Source organism: Sycon ciliatum, chromosome 1 (genome assembly GCF_964019385.1).
Source record: "Sycon ciliatum chromosome 1, ocSycCili1.1, whole genome shotgun sequence".
Taxonomy (NCBI): domain Eukaryota; kingdom Metazoa; phylum Porifera; class Calcarea; order Leucosolenida; family Sycettidae; genus Sycon; species Sycon ciliatum.
Window position 1 is genome coordinate 52,697,644 of NC_088643.1, and position 18,377 is coordinate 52,716,020.

Here is an 18,377-nt window from a genome sequence, read left to right on the forward strand (position 1 = left end):
TGTGAGTATGTCCGCATCATTGTTAGACGGCAACACCGGCAACCCTTACTACATGTACATTCGTTATAGGTTGGCACTGCTGGTTCTCTTGTAAGCAATCAGCTCACTCTGCATGCATGCACAGGCTATGTAGGCTGCATGGCATGCATGCACAGGTTGTGTAGGCTGCATGGCATGCATGCCATGGCCACTGTACTTGATTTGTGCGGAATGCTAATAACAACGGTGGCGTACAGTTAACTTCTGCATCGGATAGGCATCTACTTTCTCCAACCGAATTCAGATTACAACAAGACCGGCCGTAGGTGCTACTGCTAGTATGTATTCTAAAATGAGAATCAATGATAACCACCCCGCAAACTGACTGCGTTGTTTGTGTGGTGTGAGTGCATTTCTGTTAAAACTAACTACGGCTATAAAGAAACTACTCCTGCACAATAGTGTTCGTTACATCGGCAGTCGGCGGCAGTACACATGCAATATTGTGTTATCCATCACTAATAGTGCACTACCCGGCCATGATAGAGAGAGCATCCACACACTACTACCCGGCCATGATAGAGAGAGCATCCACACACTACTACCCGGCCATGATAGAGAGAGCATCCACACACTACAAAAAAAACTACCATAAATCCGTATACACGTCGTCCAAGGTCATCAGGTTATAGTGGTGCATAGTGGTGCGCGCGTGAGGCAGTCAGCCAAGCCGCATTAACAGACGCGGCATGCCGAGTCTGGGAGAAGAGGCATTCTTGCAGAGAAATTAATATAATAATAAGAACAACACAAACAAGCAGGCCACGGCAAAACAGCAAAATGTAAAGAATCTGTGCAACACGCATCCATCCAACGTAATCGAGAACAGGCAACAAAGAAGGTTGGTCCAGCAAAGTACTAATAATATAGTGAAAATTGAGCTAATCTGATGCCATGGAAATCCTTTCTACACAATCGCCAGTAGGGGGTAATAAAAGAGCAAGCTCAAATAGCTGCCCAGGAGGGGGAGCGGACTACAGCATGCAAAGGCAGGTGGCTGTTTATGTGTACACACACACACACGCACGCACACACATACACACATGCACACACACACGCACAAACACGCCCACACACACACACACACACACACACACACACACACACACACGCACACACACACACACACACATGCACGCGCGTGCTCACACACACACACACACACACACACACACACACACACAACTCAAACCTAGGAAGTTAGTTTTGTAGTGCATAATGGTATAAGATAGTAGAAGATACGCACACTTCTTCCAAGCCCACCCAAGGTGACAAGGGCAGATTTGCACAGGCATTGACACTCCTCAGTTCCAATACGACACAGCGTACATTGTGTTTGGAAACTCCGTACCAGGGGTGATATTACCTGCCGTGCTCGGCAACACAAGCAGAAACTTGGTGCACGGTGATTACACATCGAATCGCTGGTAGCGACCTTCTGTACCACCAGCACCACCATCCTCATCCTTGTAGAGGCCTAAAGAAGAAAGAATAGTTGTGATCAGTTGGAATTTAGTGGCAAGCAACTGTCAAATATACTGATGGCATTGAAGCAAACAAGATTAACAACAAGGGCAATGCCTTAGAGAATGGGATGACTTTGGGGACCCTTAGAAAAACAACAAACACCGGGATGAAACAGGAGTGAAGGAATACCGCATTATTCTCCTGTCGGTGAAACAGTTGTAACGTTATCCCTCTGTCAGCGGTGATTACATCATGAGTCTGATCCACCAATGGACAGGATAGTCAGATGGTGTGGAAGTGGCAGGAGAAAGATTTTCTCTTATAGCAACGATAGTGGACAAGATCTGAATGAGACAGATCAAAACTAGCGCCAGATAACTGTCCAATCCAGACAACCTGCGAAGCCATGTGAATCGACCACCAGTGCACACCTGGTCTACACCACACGGAGTACAACGGCGTAAACCGGCCAAGACAGTTACCTCCAGTCTCTCCGGAGGCGTGGGTTTGAACCCCAATGCTGCCACCAATGTAATAGCTGGCCCCGGAGGCAATCACACTCACTAACTCAAAACACTCACTTCGTAGTTTACCAATAATTATCAGGAAAGAAATATTATACACACTTCGAATGCAAAGAGAGTAGAAAGGCAACAAGAAAGAAGAAAGCAAGGGAACAAAAGTCCAGCAACTGGCAGCCATGTTTTAGGTCATTAACCAATCAGCAATCTACGAAAACCGGTTGCCGACGAAATTCTAGAAACTTCTGGAACATTAGTATAATTAGCCAATCACAGTTCACAGCTCTGGAACATTAAGGAACATTAATACTAGCAGCCAATCACAGTTCGCAACAGACAGTCATACGGGTTTAGCCATACACGACTCATACATTACTCACAAGCGACTCACCGCAAGGGCAATAACATGCAGATACAAAATACGCAAGGAGAGAAAAATGTAACTAACTGCCCATCGGTTCGAACCTAGGAATCTATATCCACACAAGCTCTGAAAATAAATACTCTTTACTGTGAAAAATATACTTTCTATCAAAATGCAACTCCTACACACACCCTACACTTGCTGGGGTAACCAGTATAGACAGCACGCTGCTTTGATAGAAGCAGACACTAGATGCACTGGTAGTGGTACCTTGAAGTGAAATTGGAGTTACTTTACCAACCCTAAACACACACACACACACACACACACACACACACACACACACACATACACACACATATACACACACCATGTACCATGTATGCGCCCGTCGCAAGAGAAGCACGCAAATCTGCAAATGCACTGGATGTGCTCCCACAGATGTTCTCTTATAGCAACGATAGCGAACAAGATCTGAATGAGACAGATCAAGACTTGCACCAGATAACTGTCTAATCCACACAACTGGCAAAGCCATGTGAATCAACCACCAATGCACATCTGGTCTACACCACACGGAGTACATCGGCATAAAACGGCCAAGACAGCTACCTATTCACACCCTACACTTCTTGGGGTAACCAGTATAGACAACACGCTGCTTTGATAGAAGCACTAGACACTAGATGCACCGGTACCTTGAAGTGAAATTGGAGTTACTTTACCAACCAGCCTCGGCTACTGGGTACTGGGAACCCAGAGCCAACAGACATACCAACAACCTCAGCCATGAAAGCAATAATTATAGTAACGACACACTGGATTGTGGAGCCGAAACTAGTCCAACTTCCAAATGCTTCACACACACACACACACACACACACACACACACACACACACACACACACACACACACACACACACACACACACACACACACACACACACACACACACACACACACACACACACACACACACACACACACACACACACACACACACACACACACACACACACACACACACACACACACACACACACACACACACACACACACACACACACACACACACACACACACACACACACACACACACACACACACACACACACACACACACACACACACACACACACACACACACACACACACACACACACACACACACACACACACACACACACACACACACACACACACACACACACACACACACACACACACACACACACACACACACACACACACACACACACACACACACACAAGCACACTGTGACTTTATGACATAGAGTCGTGGACTAACACTACGTGCTTGTAGATATTGATAAGCCGATGTGTTGCAGGACTCGGCTTGGTGACGTCTTTGTGAACGTAGAAAAACCCTTGCCAACACGAGAAGTAGCGTCACCAAGTGAGCCCCAAGAATGACTGGAAGCAATCAAGTTCCACAGGACTTACCATACTTCTTGCGAATCTCGTCATTTCGTGCCTTGCGCTCAGTCCGCCTATAGCAAAAGGCACATTACATTGCAGGGTCAGTGACAGAAACGATACGTTGCTGGTCCTCAGTTTGAAAACAGGAGCAGGCAGGCAGGACGGAAGTGCTGCTACTAGAAGTGCAGAACGTGTTTTTAGATAACATGATGGATCCATTTTGATCTCTGTGCCTTTCTTTCTTCCTTATATCTCTTCACTTTTAGTTTCCATGGCTCTATGATGGCGGTCTCCAGTCATATCGGCCATTCGCGTTGGAAGGTGCATACAATAGAAGAAACGGTACGCTGCAAAGAGGCGACTGGAGGGTTGGTTTGCATGATTTCTGATAACAGAATAGTTTAGTGAAAGAATGATACAGGTTTCTCCGGCCATAACCTGTGAGATAACTAACTTGCATACACACGGAAAGACAGAGCATAGACAGCCTTCACACACACACACACACACACACACACACACACACACACACACACACACACACACACACACACACACACACACACACACATGCAAGGTGAGAATAGACAATGCATGGAGCACCACATACCTGCCCTCTTGGCGGATACGTCTGTCCTCGCGTTCGCGCTTGTCCTTATCATCCTCTCGTGCCCATTTTCTGTGCGGCAGAGAAAAAAAGACGCAGTAAAACCAGGTCCATTGAGATCGATGACAACCGTGAGTATGTGTACATGTGCAGCATGCTATACGTATGAGCCACAAGCAGCGAAATAAGACTTCAAAATGGGAAAGTGGACAAACAGTGCAAAGGGAGCAGTGCATACCACTGTACATGTCTGCAATGTGTAGCGAACTCTTTACTTTTCAAGGTCACACTGTCTGGCTAGGCATATGTCATTGTAGTGCCCCTGTAGGTGCTGCATCTTTGACACCAACAGTTCGTGTTAGCTATGTGATCTGTGCTGAGTGCATCTCAAGCAGTGTTCAGGACTGACAGCGGCACTCAAGTCCTTCTAGTAGGCGAGGAGTTGTTTGTTTAGTGAGTGATGACCTTGCATAGAACAGCAGTCAGTGTCACTGGTACCGCACCTCTTAGACCTCTTGCCTCCACAGCAACAGCAACAGCAGATGCAGGTGACAAAGGCGACGACCACCAAGACCACTACGCAGATTGTGATGATCAGTACGGCAAGGCCGCTGACTGCATAGACGCAAAAACAAACAACAACCACAACAACAACAACAACAACAACAACAACAACAACAACAACAACAACAACGACAACCACGACGACAACGACAACAACAACGACAACAACAACGACAACAACAACCACAACAACAAAGGGAGAATAAAGACTTCACACAAACGGCAGCAGCAACATGGACAAGCAAGGGAATAAAGAAGTGTGACATCAGCAGAGCAGCAGGGTGATCAAGGGGTGTGTTGATATAACTTGATAACTTGGGCTTAGTTGTGTGAGGTTGCCCTGCCCATTTCAGTGCAAATGTATCTTAGCCACAGAGCAGCACAGCATGCATTTTATGGTCAGTGTTCTGAAATCACGTGACAGTGTGGCAGCGACAGTGTGGCTGTCCATGGTGCAATCATGACAAGTATTATACTGGGTGAACGGAGTAGAGGCAATCAGGCTCCAGACAACCCTCTCCATCACCGGTTTAGTTGAACAATTTGTCAGTGATGATGGGGTAGATCAGGCCCACCGGCAAAGTGATCAACAACCAAAAGCACCATTTGCTGCAGCTCATAAATAGTTATATCCTCCGGACTTCATACATAACAAAAAGAAAGAAAGGAAACGAGGAAGTAGTGCTTAGCACCATGTAACGTTAAACAAGATCATTTACTCACTCTTGCATGATGGATACAGATGGTAGGTATCACTGCAGCTCGTTGTCAGCTTCCAGACGGAGCGCTTCTGACATGGCGAGCCGGTCGGACCGGAAATATTCAAATCCTTATTCGCAGCACACCAGTAGCACTGGAAAGCACACACACACACACACACACACACACACACACACACACACACACACACACACACACCACACACACACGCACACACACACACACACCCGCGCGCGCACGCATGCACGCACACACACACCACACACACACACACACGCACACACACACACACACACACACACACACGCACACACACACGCGCACACACACACACACACGCGCACACACACACACGCACACACACACACACACCACACACACACACACACACACACACACACACGCACACACACACACACACACACACACGCACAGACAAAAATAGTTCGATATCACAACAGTGTCTTACATGTTCTTCTCGTCACACTGAGATCGGCAGTAGAGAACAGAATATGGCTGATGATAGCAGTGCACGAGCTGCTCAAATGATCATCAGACGACGTACGAGCGTACTTGAATTCTGATTCCTGCTTTCGGATAGGATCTGTTTGAACTCACGTCGCATCCTAAGGTCCCAAGCGTTATGTCTAGATGGGTGTGTGTATGTGTGTGTGTATATGTGTGTGTGCGCGCGCGTATGTGTGTATACAAAAATCATGTAGCCGACCTATCCACTCTGAACATTACACCAAGCCGTGACCCTCAATGATTTATGTAGCTTGACTGTCGGTGCAATTCTACCGGGTAGAGCATCTGCTACTATGATCCTTCCCGCTATTGGTCGGATGCGCGAGGTGTTTTCCACAAAAATGTACAGCAGCAGCGCGTATGTACAAGTACAGTAAAGTTGTGCTAGACGAGACCTGACCTAATAAATAATTCAGTAGCCTTTTTTCCACTTCACAGCCCGGTGCTCGCACTGCGAGGATCGTCTAGTGCCTAGCGCTTACTTGCTGGCACAGTTGGACTACATCGAGCACCACTGTGCTACATGTACTATAACAGAAGTTGCATTTATAGTCATTTTTACACTCAGTGACCAAACGATTACAACTTGATCTAAGAGGCTAGTCTCGCCTGGCTGGCGATTACCAGTACTTGCCATATGAGTCAGTTTTGATACAGCTCTAAGCCGGAGTGTAAACTGAGAAACGACTCACAGTGCATGCATTTAAAACAATGTTGCCTTTTTTCCTCGGACTCCAAAATTCATGTACATGTAAAATGGTGGCATGAAACCCAGCCCATGGTTGTGTGTGGCATGGGCTTTGGGGCTGGATTCCATTTGCTATCACTGAAACAAATGAATGAAATCTGCGCCTGGTAAACTCACAAACACCCACAGGCCACAAGATGAAAACAACCACGGCACACTGAAAGCCTGCTGAGATATGAACATCAAGTTTAGGACACATAATCGCACACAACTGTTGCCACTAGACATGCATATCAATGGCGATGATGCCCTCACACTAGTCCATTATGCCACGTCGGGCCGCCCTGTTCTGGAGTGTGGATAGTTAGTGTGTGCTGTAGAGCGGTGTGTGACCAGTATGGTTTCTGTACAGGCCCATAGCTTGTATTCTTTAGTGCTGTACACTTTCCACGATGGCTGTGCGTGATGTGTAGTACTAGTAGAGCCTCCCTGAGCAGACACCTCGACAAAGGACACCTCTCCATTCAGGACACATGGGTTCAGTGATCCCCAGAACAGCCTGGTTTTGAACTCGGTAATCCGAACACCCCAACAGTTTCGCAGCCAGTTTGAAGTAGAAAACAGGGACGGCTGGGACAGTTTGTACATCCTACATTAGTCTACACATGAAATCAAACATGATACGGTGTGCCTATTGCCGTAGTGGGATTTGTGACATTTTACTCGACTTAGCAATGGACCAGCACATGGTCTCCTCTCCATTGTCTATGCGTATCCAATGCATCTTGCATCGGGAGTACAGGGGTGTTGATATACCGTACAGTGCATTGTACACCATGCATTCGACTTTGAAAGGGGTGTCAAACTGGGGGGAGGGGGGGGGGGGGGGGGGCTATCGCTTTGGCTACACGCCTGTCCTTATAACTTGTAAGCAATGGTACATGAAGCCAAGAGTTTGCAGCTCAAATGGGTTGCTGTGACGGCAAAATTCCTGGATTACATCATTCGGTGATGTAGTGTGTACACTGTACAAGCAGGATCCAAGCTGGTTTCCTGATGCACAACTACTTCAGATCAGTTGTACGGACCATGTCACTTCCACGCGCATGTCTGCACCAGCTATGATGTAATCCAGGAATTTCGCAGTGCCAGACACCCGTGCCGAAAAGTCACCAGCACAAGCTGCACACTCGGAGTTTCATGTACTACTAGTACCGTACGTCTACAAATGTTCGGCCCCATCAAAGTTCGGCCTCACAGGGCAAAAGCACATTTCGACCGCATTCTCATTTCGGCCTGCACTGCTGCTGGCTGTGTACACTGTCACACTGAACCTTGCCGCTTTGAAAAGAAAATTAAAGAAAATTTCGGCCGCAACAAATTGTCGGCCAAATATGACCAGGCCGAAAATAGCCGAAAATTAATATGCGCCGAATAATATTTTGTCAACTTAGGGGCCGTCCGCAAATATCGAACTTTTTTCACCAAACGAATTATTTTAGTTTAGACCCAACCCCTCCCTCCCTCCCCCTCAGAACGTAAAAATTGTTGACATATACAATGCATATACAACAAAACCCGCAAGTGTGTAACTGCTCCTATGGCCATGTACATGTATCGAACTTTTCTGAAACGAAATTGGCCAACCCCCTCCCACCCCATAACGAAATTATTTCGTTTCGTGAAAAAAGTTCGATAATTGTGGACGACCCCTTACAGGGGAATAGCTGAAATAAGTAAAAAAATTAGATCTGATAGGCATGCAGGCATGCATGGGCCTGGTCCAGGGAGGGGGGGGGGGGGGGGATATTTGGGCCCCAGGGACTGGAGTCTTGTGCCCAAGTTGTGGGAGTAGCGCTGACATAATTGCAAATCTTTTTTTACTTTGACTAAGTGCACTAGACAAAATGACCAGCTGTAACAAGTTCCACTTCCAAAGCCAAGTATTAGTTAGTTCCAGGCTTTTGTGTAGAGTTGAGTTGAGGTCTGGCTCAAGCTACTCAACTGAAACAACCCGGCCCACTCAATAATAAACCAGCAATACTTGAATATTGTAGAACGCAACAGCACTGCTAGTATCCCAACTACTAACTACATGATTAATATTGTACATGTACTACGGATATTGTTCGCAAGGAGAATACAAACAAAAGCGTCGTGCACAGTCGCAATAGGGGACAGCTGCACGCACGCTCAACTGCTCACTCAACGGACAGGGAATGCTGTACTTCAGTCTCCAGCAGTGTTTCGTCCAGCTCCGGACTCAGCCATAGCTGGCGGGTAAGGATTTCCAAGTGGAGGCAAAGGCCCACCAAAAGGCCCACCAAAGTCCTTTGCAGTTCAGCATCAGACAACCAGAACTGACAAGCAAACGCTGACGGGGAGGTGGGAACACGGCGTCCGGGAAAGGTAGATCTACAATGATTGTACTTGAAAAGTCACAGAGCATTCGAAGTGCGCTCGCTCGTGAAATTGACAAAGAGCAAAAGAGTTTTGCAAAAGAACCGCTTGCCTGACAGCAGTGGGGTCGTAGGCGCTAGGACAGGTTATCTCACTAACGAAAACACGACACTTGTTGAGCAGCCATGGACGCATGAAGCACAACTACCAAGCACACACACTATCGATAAGGCGGCTTGTGGAGAGAACGACATCAGCTCTCCAAGCCAACGATACAAGAATACCCCGACATGAGAACTACCTGGATACCTTCAAAGACTAGAACCACAGGTGCGGGCATACACTAGAAAGTCGCTTACCTCGAACTTCTTCACACAGTCGGAGCAAGTCGAATTTCTTTCCGTACAAACTGTCGGTGGGCAGAGAGACAAACAGCACGGACGGCCAAGGCCAAGAAATGAATTGCTTGAAGGACTAACAGCCGCTCTCGCCCACATAAAAGAAGGAATTCTCCCGTAGCTACTGCCTAGCGAAAGATCGCTGTCCACCTGCAAGCAAGCTCTTACCGTCAGCGCTAACTGATACCGCGCAGCATAGCGCCACTAGGGCGCACAACAATATCTTCCACATCCTTCTAAGAACCACCGGATCAGCAAAGGAAATACTAACACACTGACTACTGCAGCTTTTTCTGCCAGAAGAAGAAGACACCGAACAGTATTTTCTCACTTTCCCAGGTTTACACTCACTGTGACTCAACGCGGCCGGACGGGTCGGTAGTAGATGGATCCGAGTGTACGTAGGTCTACGTACAGACTCACCTGGTCACTCAGCTCAGCGCAACTCAACTGAGCGCATCCAGTATAGAACAGCCTGCAAAGCAAACGACACGTAACTCGTTACGTAGAAGTAGACTGCACTGACTGGCTGTGTCACAGTGAGTGCGTTCGATTACACACTTGAATCGATTCATGAATCCATTCGCATGCATTCAAGTCGTTCGATTTCATGTCATGAGCCCTGGAATCGATTCGGAATCCATTCACTCTATTCACATGGGGTGACGTGAATAGCGCGAATCGATTCATGAATCGATTCGTGAATCGATTCGCGTGCATAATCGAACGCACTCAGTGCTAGTGACAGTAGACTCAGTACTGGTGCAGGGCTACAACAGTCCAAGTCATGTAGGAAGGCTGTGACATGACGTGATCAGGTGGCAGACATCATGACTTGTGTGCACTTAGCACTGCACTACTCTACAGTCTACAGCCAGACCACAGTACTACTACTAGTATTTATGCACCACTGTGCTGCTACTCATGTCATGACTCGAGTCTAGATTGCATTTTACACAACTCAACGAGATGCATCGGAATGCATACAACATAGCATACTACTTGGTCTTTACCGGTCGTCTTTACTTAGCCTTCAAATGGCTGTGTCACATAGTCATTATGTCGGCAGCCAGCCGAGTTTTACTAATACACAATGACTTCTATGTTACATGGTTTATGACTTTTTTTATGGGTCTTATCCTACTAGTACTAGCACTATACTAGTCATGACTGATGAGCGCTCGAGCTCAGCTGTGCTTCTCAATAATATTGCCGGTGGTAACGCGGATGTGCGAATCCTACTTGTAAGTAACGTTAGTTGTAGCATACCCTAATTTAGCCTAGACATATTCATTGTAGCCTAGGTGAACCGTGCGCGTGGCGTGACCCATGCATGCATGCAGGCCATGGCCTAGCTAGGCTTTGCCTTAGCCATACGCCGTATGCCGGTATATCAAGGTATATCCTGGCTGGCTCCACTTCACGTGCTTATTCAGTCTTCAGATCATGGCAAGTAAAAATTAGTTGCTATTAATTTTTTTAATACTACATGTATAATGGGACGACGCGCCGTGCCGCCAAACCACGCGGACAGACGTCAGATCATCGCGTGGTCCGGAATGTCTGACGGAAGACAGTCATCACTCATCACATCAGCCTGATCACTCATAGTGAGTCATACATAAGTATATGATGCAGATGCAGACGATGTCACCACGCTTGCTGCTGACTACGGAGTAGATCTACGGTAGTACTTTTAGTGCATAGTGGAGTCTACACAGTACAGGTATAGTAGTGTTAAATAATTAAGTGCTGGCCCGAGAAATCCAACCTCATGAATAAAGTAGCGCCGCGTTCGAGTGCACAGACCAGTGTGTGTAGTGCTAGGGCCGGCTGCGTAGCGCCCGGCGCTATTTTATTCATGAGGTTGGATTTCTTTGGCCTGCACTGTAGTCTGTAGTACATTACTATCATTAGCCAAACTACAGTCTTGCTCAATGAAATCCATTCGCTTCGCTCAAGTAACATAGTTTGCACCCTGCATCATTTCGCAGCCCAGAGGTTGGCAGGTCTAGGGCTGCGCAGCGCCCGGTGCATCCTCGAGTGACGCGACTGGATTTCATTGAGCAGCACTGTACATGTATGAAGACCGTGATTGTAGTTTGGGTGCGCGTGACTCCTTTTAACGATACAATAATTATGCCAAGGGTAGATAAACATCCATCTACTCTTGATTACACACACTTGAGGGGAATCAAAAGCGTTTCTGATAGGGGTGAAACGGTTCGGGTAAGGAACCGATTTTGGAACCTTTTTTCGCCTAATCGGCTTTTCGATCGGCTAAGAAGATGTCCAAATTCGGCCATATTATGAGCCCCAAAGTCAGAATTCGGCTCAAAGCGGTACTTGAAGTCACCTCTCGCAGTATACATGTACATGTTAGTTGTTACTCATGTACATGTAGATGTGCGTAAACTTTGAATGCACGCTGTAGTGTACAATGTAGAGGCACTAAAACATCCATTTTCGGCGAATTCAGCGCGAAATTTATAAATTCGGTGCAATTATCGGCGATTTCTTGACAGTCATTGATTTCGGTGTCTTTTCCTGCTGACCGTTTTCGGAAATGCCTAAAGTAGCAGTCACCTTTCGCAGATAATGGCTACAGAAATTGTATTTGCATGCTGTTGAGGCACTAAAACATCGATTTTCGGCGAATTCAGTGTGAACATTGTGTATTCAGCGAAAAGATCGGCGATGTCTTCAAAATCACTGTTTTCGGCCAATTTTTCGGCCGGCCAATTTTGGGAAATGCCTACTGCCAGCTGAAAAGAATCAGGTACCCGTTCCGTCAAATTTCGAACCGAAACTCGAAAAATCGCGTTCTTGTACGATCTCCGGTACCGCTCTTCCAAAGAGTTCTTCTTTGCACATGGACTTTCCGATGCCTCTTTCTTGCTCGTAAAAATGTTTTCTAAAAAATAATTGTGAACGCATTTTGTCGGTCCGGAGAAAAGAGTGCATGGAACCGATACCCGAACCGACCCGTGGGAAACAATGCTGGCATTAGGGTACCCGAACATGAAAAAACATGGAACCGTTTCACCTCTAGTTTCTGCTGTAACTCTGAGTTTCACGGTTCTAACTAGGGGTCAAACGGGTGTACTAGTACCTTTAACTAATGACCGGGTAATTTCTTAACGGGCGGGTTAACGGGTACCCTTTAGCAGCCATGTTTAAGTTTTTGCACAATTTTCACATAAATCAAGATTTTAATTCATCTGTTCTCGGGTTGCATTTTGATATCACATTGTGATTCGCAAATCGATTGGTGTCTGATAGTCGCAGGAGTAGATCTACTAGGCGCGAAAAGGCAACAATGCAGACATCCAGCGTGGAGTTGTAAATAATGGACTCCTGCCTGGAATACACGATCCCAGCAGTGTTGCTCCGTACTGACTGGTTCATCAAAATCCAAACGGGTACTCTTTTACTAACGGTACCTGAGATTAACGGTCGGGTACCCGGTACACCCCCTGATGATCGGTTAGAACCGTGAAACTCAGAGTTACAGCAGAAACGCTTCTGATTCCTCTCAAGTGTGTGTACTAGGCTCTGTGTAACCCGTTTACTCGTGTACTATTTATGTGTATACAAATTACGTGTCATAAAGTAGCCATGCTACATCTGCACCTTGGTGTATTGAGCACTGTCACGAGCATGCAACCACGCCTCCCTCCGAGTATATCTACTCTTGATTATACGCAATAGTTACTGTTGTTGCTCACATGATGAGTCAGATACTCCGCGTTTACGGCCATACTCCAGCAGTTCAGGCTATCTGCAAGTACATGGACGTAGTCGACAGGACTGTTCATGACATGAGGGCCACAGGCATACTACAAAAAAAAGAGTTGGTATATAATAATTATAGAAGCCTTGCTTGATAGGTTTAGCATGTTTTCGAATTGGACGGCATGTTACAAGGCGAGGACGTCAGGAGAACTGTGCGTCCTCGCCGTGCATGCAACATGCTGTCGAATTCGAAAACAAACAAAAATGTTGTAGTACAGCAGGGCCGCCGGAACCTGTCCGGTTATCACCGGACCAACATTTTAGCCACCAACACAATCATGCTTACTACTATGGAGGCCATGTGTGCCCGCCATATCATACACGAACTATGAAAGGCACTGAAACTACCGGACCAATCAAAAACTGCTTCCAGCTGTCCTGTACAGTGAAACTTGTCTAAGACGACCGCTCAAGGGACCTTCAAAACGTGTTCTCTGTTGCCAGGTGGTCTCCTTATCCAGGGTTATCCTGAAACTTATAAAGTAAAACCCTGCAATCGCCACGCAAAGTGGTCATTGGCCACCCCAGCCATGTATTGCTTGGAATAAAACTAAAGCTATGAATAGGATGAAGGCCGCAGACATCACGCAACTACGTTACTTGTTTGACATGTATTACTGTGTATTTTATAACAAAAATATTATTGAAAACCCAAGACTAAGACAAACAACAAGTAACGTAGTTGCGTGATGTCTGCGGCCTTCATCCTATTCATAGCTTTATTAAAATTATTATCTCCACGTAGATTATTTGAATAAAACTAAAACTAAAGTAACATTCCCTGATCCTGGTTTCAGTGGTCTTCTAGGACGGGTGGTCGCCGTTTATCCGAGTGGTCACCTTGACAGGTTTTACTGTAATAACCATGAAGGCATGATAACCTGGTACACCTTCCAGGTACACACACACACACACACACACACACACACACACACACACACACACACACACACACACACACACACACACACACACACACACACACACACACGGTAACCATAATTATGATAAGTGCAGCTCCAATGCAAAGTACAATAATAATTATTCTACTAGTACTACTGTACTTCACAACTACTACTTTCCAGTCTTCCCACCAGTGGATCATAACTAGAATGATTGTGCTGCTACTGGTAGATATTAAATGCTAAATACTTGTCAACAAAGAGCATGCATGCATAATATACACGTAATATTTCAATTATTTGGACAAATAATCGGAAGTCAACCTTGTTATGGCCCAGCCAGCAAAAGGCACTGCAGGTCACCAGCTGACGTTTGAATGCTTGATTTACTGTAAAGCCAGAAAAATTCGGTGGAGATTTATTTTCGGTAACCATGGTAACTCCGGTACGGGTAATTATTATTTTTTTACCTAAAATAAAACGTGACTTAAAATTCAACTACTTGTATGCCATGCCACACACAGTGCACACACAGTGTGCAAAATGCATACTGTGAGATAACGAGGAAGTAAATCTAAAGTTTTAACGAATGGCATTAATTTTCTTTTGACATTTCTTCGTTATAATGCCGGTAAGTTCTGTTGAGGCTGCAATGCCTCATATGTGTTACGTGCGGATATGCCTGAAGCATGCAAGATCGTTAACGTATCTTCTCGTTAACCTACGCATTTTGGCCAATCGTTAAATTTGCGACTCGTTATATCAACATATCTGACAACAAAGGAAAAGGACATATGGATACGAGTTAAAGGGGAAGTTAAGGCAAAATTTAAAATTTCACCAGTTGTAGTCTTCGGGGTGCTGAGTCGAATGGTCTTGGTCCGAGAAAGCTGAGACGCTCCCTTCCTACTTGAATCCCAATCGAACTCGCGCACTTCCACCGAAACTGGGTGACTGCGCCCTACTACATGTAGATGGGGATTTGTATGCAAAATGTCACTAAAAGCGCCATTTCGTTCTTATAAAAGCACGGATGACCGCGATTGGCCCATATGTTGTAGTCTTTTGGACGCTGAGTCGACTGGTTTTGGTCCGAAAAGGCTGCGATGCAGCGTTCCTCCTTTATTCCCAATCGAACATGGTTGAACAAGTGGTCACGTGCTCCTGCGTACACCAGTCAGCTGGTCACCGTGCCTGCAGGGTACAACTTACTAGCCTGTTTGACCTTTTTTGGGTGCAGTCCTGTCACTCGAGTTGAACTCGAGTTGAACCTTGCAGCTTGGTGTGAAAACAATTGTCGCCTGCTGGCGTGGTGACCAGGTGATTTGGGCACCCAGGAGCACGTGACCACTTGTTCAACCATGTTCGATTGGGAATAAAGGAGGAACGCTGCATCGCAGCCTTTTCGGACCAAAACCAGTCGACTCAGCGTCCAAAAGACTACAACATATGGGCCAATCGCGGTCATCCGTGCTTTTATAAGAACGAAATGGCGCTTTTAGTGACATTTTGCATACAAATCCCCATCTAGTAGGGCGCAGTCACCCAGTTTCGGTGGAAGTGCGCGAGTTCGATTGGGATTCAAGTAGGAAGGGAGCGTCTCAGCTTTCTCGGACCAAGACCATTCGACTCAGCACCCCGAAGACTACAACTGGTGAAATTTTAATTTTTGCCTTAACTTCCCCTTTAAGAGTAATTCTCCATCACTGTAACTGGATACTATAAGGGACCATCGCAAAAGTTCGCAGAAGCCCCTGAAACGAAGAGCATACGTTTGGGGGGGGGGGGGGGGGAGGGAGTCGGTGTCGAAAATCGCAAACCGGGCTTCAATTCAAAAAAGTATTGACGACATGTAGGAGCTGATATAGATTAGCATGCCATCACAGCCGGCGTAGATCGCTTGTCAGGACGCTTAGTCCATTCATGCAACTGCGCGTGTCGCGTAATGCTCAAAGGATACAACTGCATAGCTCTAGCTGTTCTCGTTCTTTAATAGATCACCCACTGCAAGGTGATATCATCGTTGCATTTATAAAGTGCTGTACATTGTTACACACTGATACAACAATGCTTGTGTAGTATATTATAATAATTATTATGTGTGAGCATCCAAGTGAAATAATGAAGCCCATATTGTGACTGTCGTTTCGTTTGAGGGGGGAGGGAGGGGGGTCAGGCCCGAAACTAACGGTCTTCGTTTCGGGGGCTTCTGCGAACTTTTGCGATGGTCCCTAATATTATACAGTCAGAAAGTGCAATAACTAGGCACAAAACTGACAGAGTACTGAGACATTCGACGTCCGGCCACCTAGCCCTTTCCCAAAGGTGCTCTTTTAATTCGCACTTAGTGCTTTTCGCGTCCCTCGCAATATGCTGAAAAAGTGCTCTTTTTTCAGTGAAAACAGGCAAAAAGTGCTCTTTTTCAGTCAAGCATAGCCATGATACATGTTCAGATATGAACCCAAGCTGAGAAATGAATACGCACTCTGCCAATTATGGGTCCACGAAAGGCAAAACAGGAAGTAAAGTTCAAAAAACCCACTTTTTACAGCATTGTGTACCGGGTACAAGCTTCACCAACTAACTAACTTACTTGTTGCCTCCCAAAAAAGTGGCGTGCCAAGGCCCATCGAGCACTCGTAAACTGTGATCGCATGCTTGAGCAAACAGATTTTAGCACTTTTTCAGCTAAAAAAGCCCAAAAAGGGCGATATTCACCAAAAAACGCAATAAAGGGCGAAAGAAACGGGCTTTTCCAAAACGGGCCAAAAAGGGCGAGCACCTTTGGGAAAGGGCTAGTTGAAGCTAGGTGTCAGGACGTCGAATGTCTCAGTACTCTGTCAGTTTTGTGCCTAGTTATTGCACTTTCTGACTGTATATAGTATCCAGTTACAGTGATGGAGAGTTACTCTTAACTCGTATCCATATGTCCTTTTCCTTTCTACATTTATTTATGGCTCAACATCCGAGTTTCAAATATCTTACAATGAATAATTTTCAATCTTTTGTATAGCAATATTGCTATGCAAAATCAAACTTGAATAGCAATTCAAAAATGTTGCGTAGCAATTTTCTTCAACACTTGACAACCGTCCTTCTGGAGAGCTGATCAGAGTGCAAGCTCAGACCACAAGTACACTGTAACACCTTAGTTGCAAATCTAGCATGGTACCAGGATGCATAGCTCAGCACTTTCGAAGTTTCGTGCATCTATTTTATCCCTAAGAGACACACCCGGCATGTACACTGTGCATCATAGGGTACAGTGAACAATCAATATGCATCGCAGTTTTCTGCGACACATTATTTTCTGAAGTTGCTTCGCACCTCAGAAGAATTGCGTAGCAAACTGCGATGCGATACCGGTTACATGAGTCCCTGTACAGTATTTGGATCTGGAAAACTGGTTAACCGAAATTTTCACGCTACCGAACCGTTGATGTTGGGAAATACCAAAAATATCACACCACCGAAAATTCCCGGTTTTATAGTATCCCACTAAATCTTAGTCGGCGCCTCCCGTCGTCATTGTGCGTGCGTTGACCTGGGCACGAGCTGGACTGTCGCAGCATGCCCGTGCATGGTGGTGAAAGATACCAAGCCACCATACGCGGCACGACCCCAATTGAATCCTCTACCCATTAGCTGCCGTGACAACATGCATGACAGTGGCATTTGCTGAGGTGCCTTTTGCAGCTTTGCTTATAATGCTGACCAGCAGAGTATTGTGGGGGGGAATGGTCGACATGAAGCGGTAGAAGTCCGCACGCACGATTCGGACACTTTGATCATGTCAAGATGATGAAAGTGCTGCATCGTCTGCAACATCGGTCTCACGCAGCTTCGATTTGGCAGTTCAGTCACCAACTAACTTCAACATATGAGTCCACACACATACACGCACACACCAGCACATACCAGATCGACGGACATATAGGCACAT

General features: G+C 46.1%; 2 protein-coding genes across 3 annotated transcripts in view; one reads left to right on the top strand and one right to left on the bottom strand.

Moving 5' to 3' along the window:
• Nucleotides 1-66, top strand: part of LOC135831007 (uncharacterized) — a 19,309-nt gene extending 19,243 nt beyond the window's left edge. Inside the window, exon 16 of the mRNA XM_065343247.1 lies at nucleotides 1-66. This exon is cut by the window's left edge and continues 296 nt beyond it. The gene's annotated coding sequence lies outside the window, so the exon portion shown is untranslated.
• A 569-nt stretch (nucleotides 67-635) lies between these two features.
• LOC135831008 (pituitary tumor-transforming gene 1 protein-interacting protein-like) lies at nucleotides 636-10,117 on the bottom strand. 2 transcript variants are annotated; one of them, XM_065343249.1, is made up of 7 exons: nucleotides 9,906-10,105; nucleotides 9,699-9,748; nucleotides 5,727-5,856; nucleotides 4,943-5,054; nucleotides 4,443-4,511; nucleotides 3,857-3,903; nucleotides 636-1,516 (listed from the first exon to the last, which is right to left on the bottom strand). In XM_065343249.1, the coding sequence occupies exons 1-7, from the start codon at nucleotides 9,967-9,969 to the stop codon at nucleotides 1,449-1,451; spliced, it is 540 nt and encodes a 179-aa protein (XP_065199321.1). In that variant the 5' UTR covers nucleotides 9,970-10,105; the 3' UTR covers nucleotides 636-1,448. The 2 variants fall into 2 exon arrangements, with proteins under 2 accessions (XP_065199321.1, XP_065199320.1); XM_065343248.1 differs by lacking the exon at nucleotides 636-1,516 and adding an exon at nucleotides 2,092-2,693 and having other exon boundaries at nucleotides 9,906-10,117.
• Between the last annotated feature and the right edge of the window lie 8,260 nt (nucleotides 10,118-18,377).

Coding starts and splice junctions, on each gene's coding strand:
- LOC135831008 (XM_065343249.1), bottom strand. CDS start 9,969: ATGTGGAAGATATTGTTGTGCGCCCTAGTGGCGCTATGCTGCGCGGTA. Junction 9,749..9,905: donor GGTATCAGTTAGCGCTGACG/GTAAGAGCTTGC, acceptor GCCCACCGACAG/TTTGTACGGAAAGAAATTCG. Junction 1,517..3,856: donor CGAGATTCGCAAGAAGTATG/GTAAGTCCTGTG, acceptor TTTCTTCTTTAG/GCCTCTACAAGGATGAGGAT.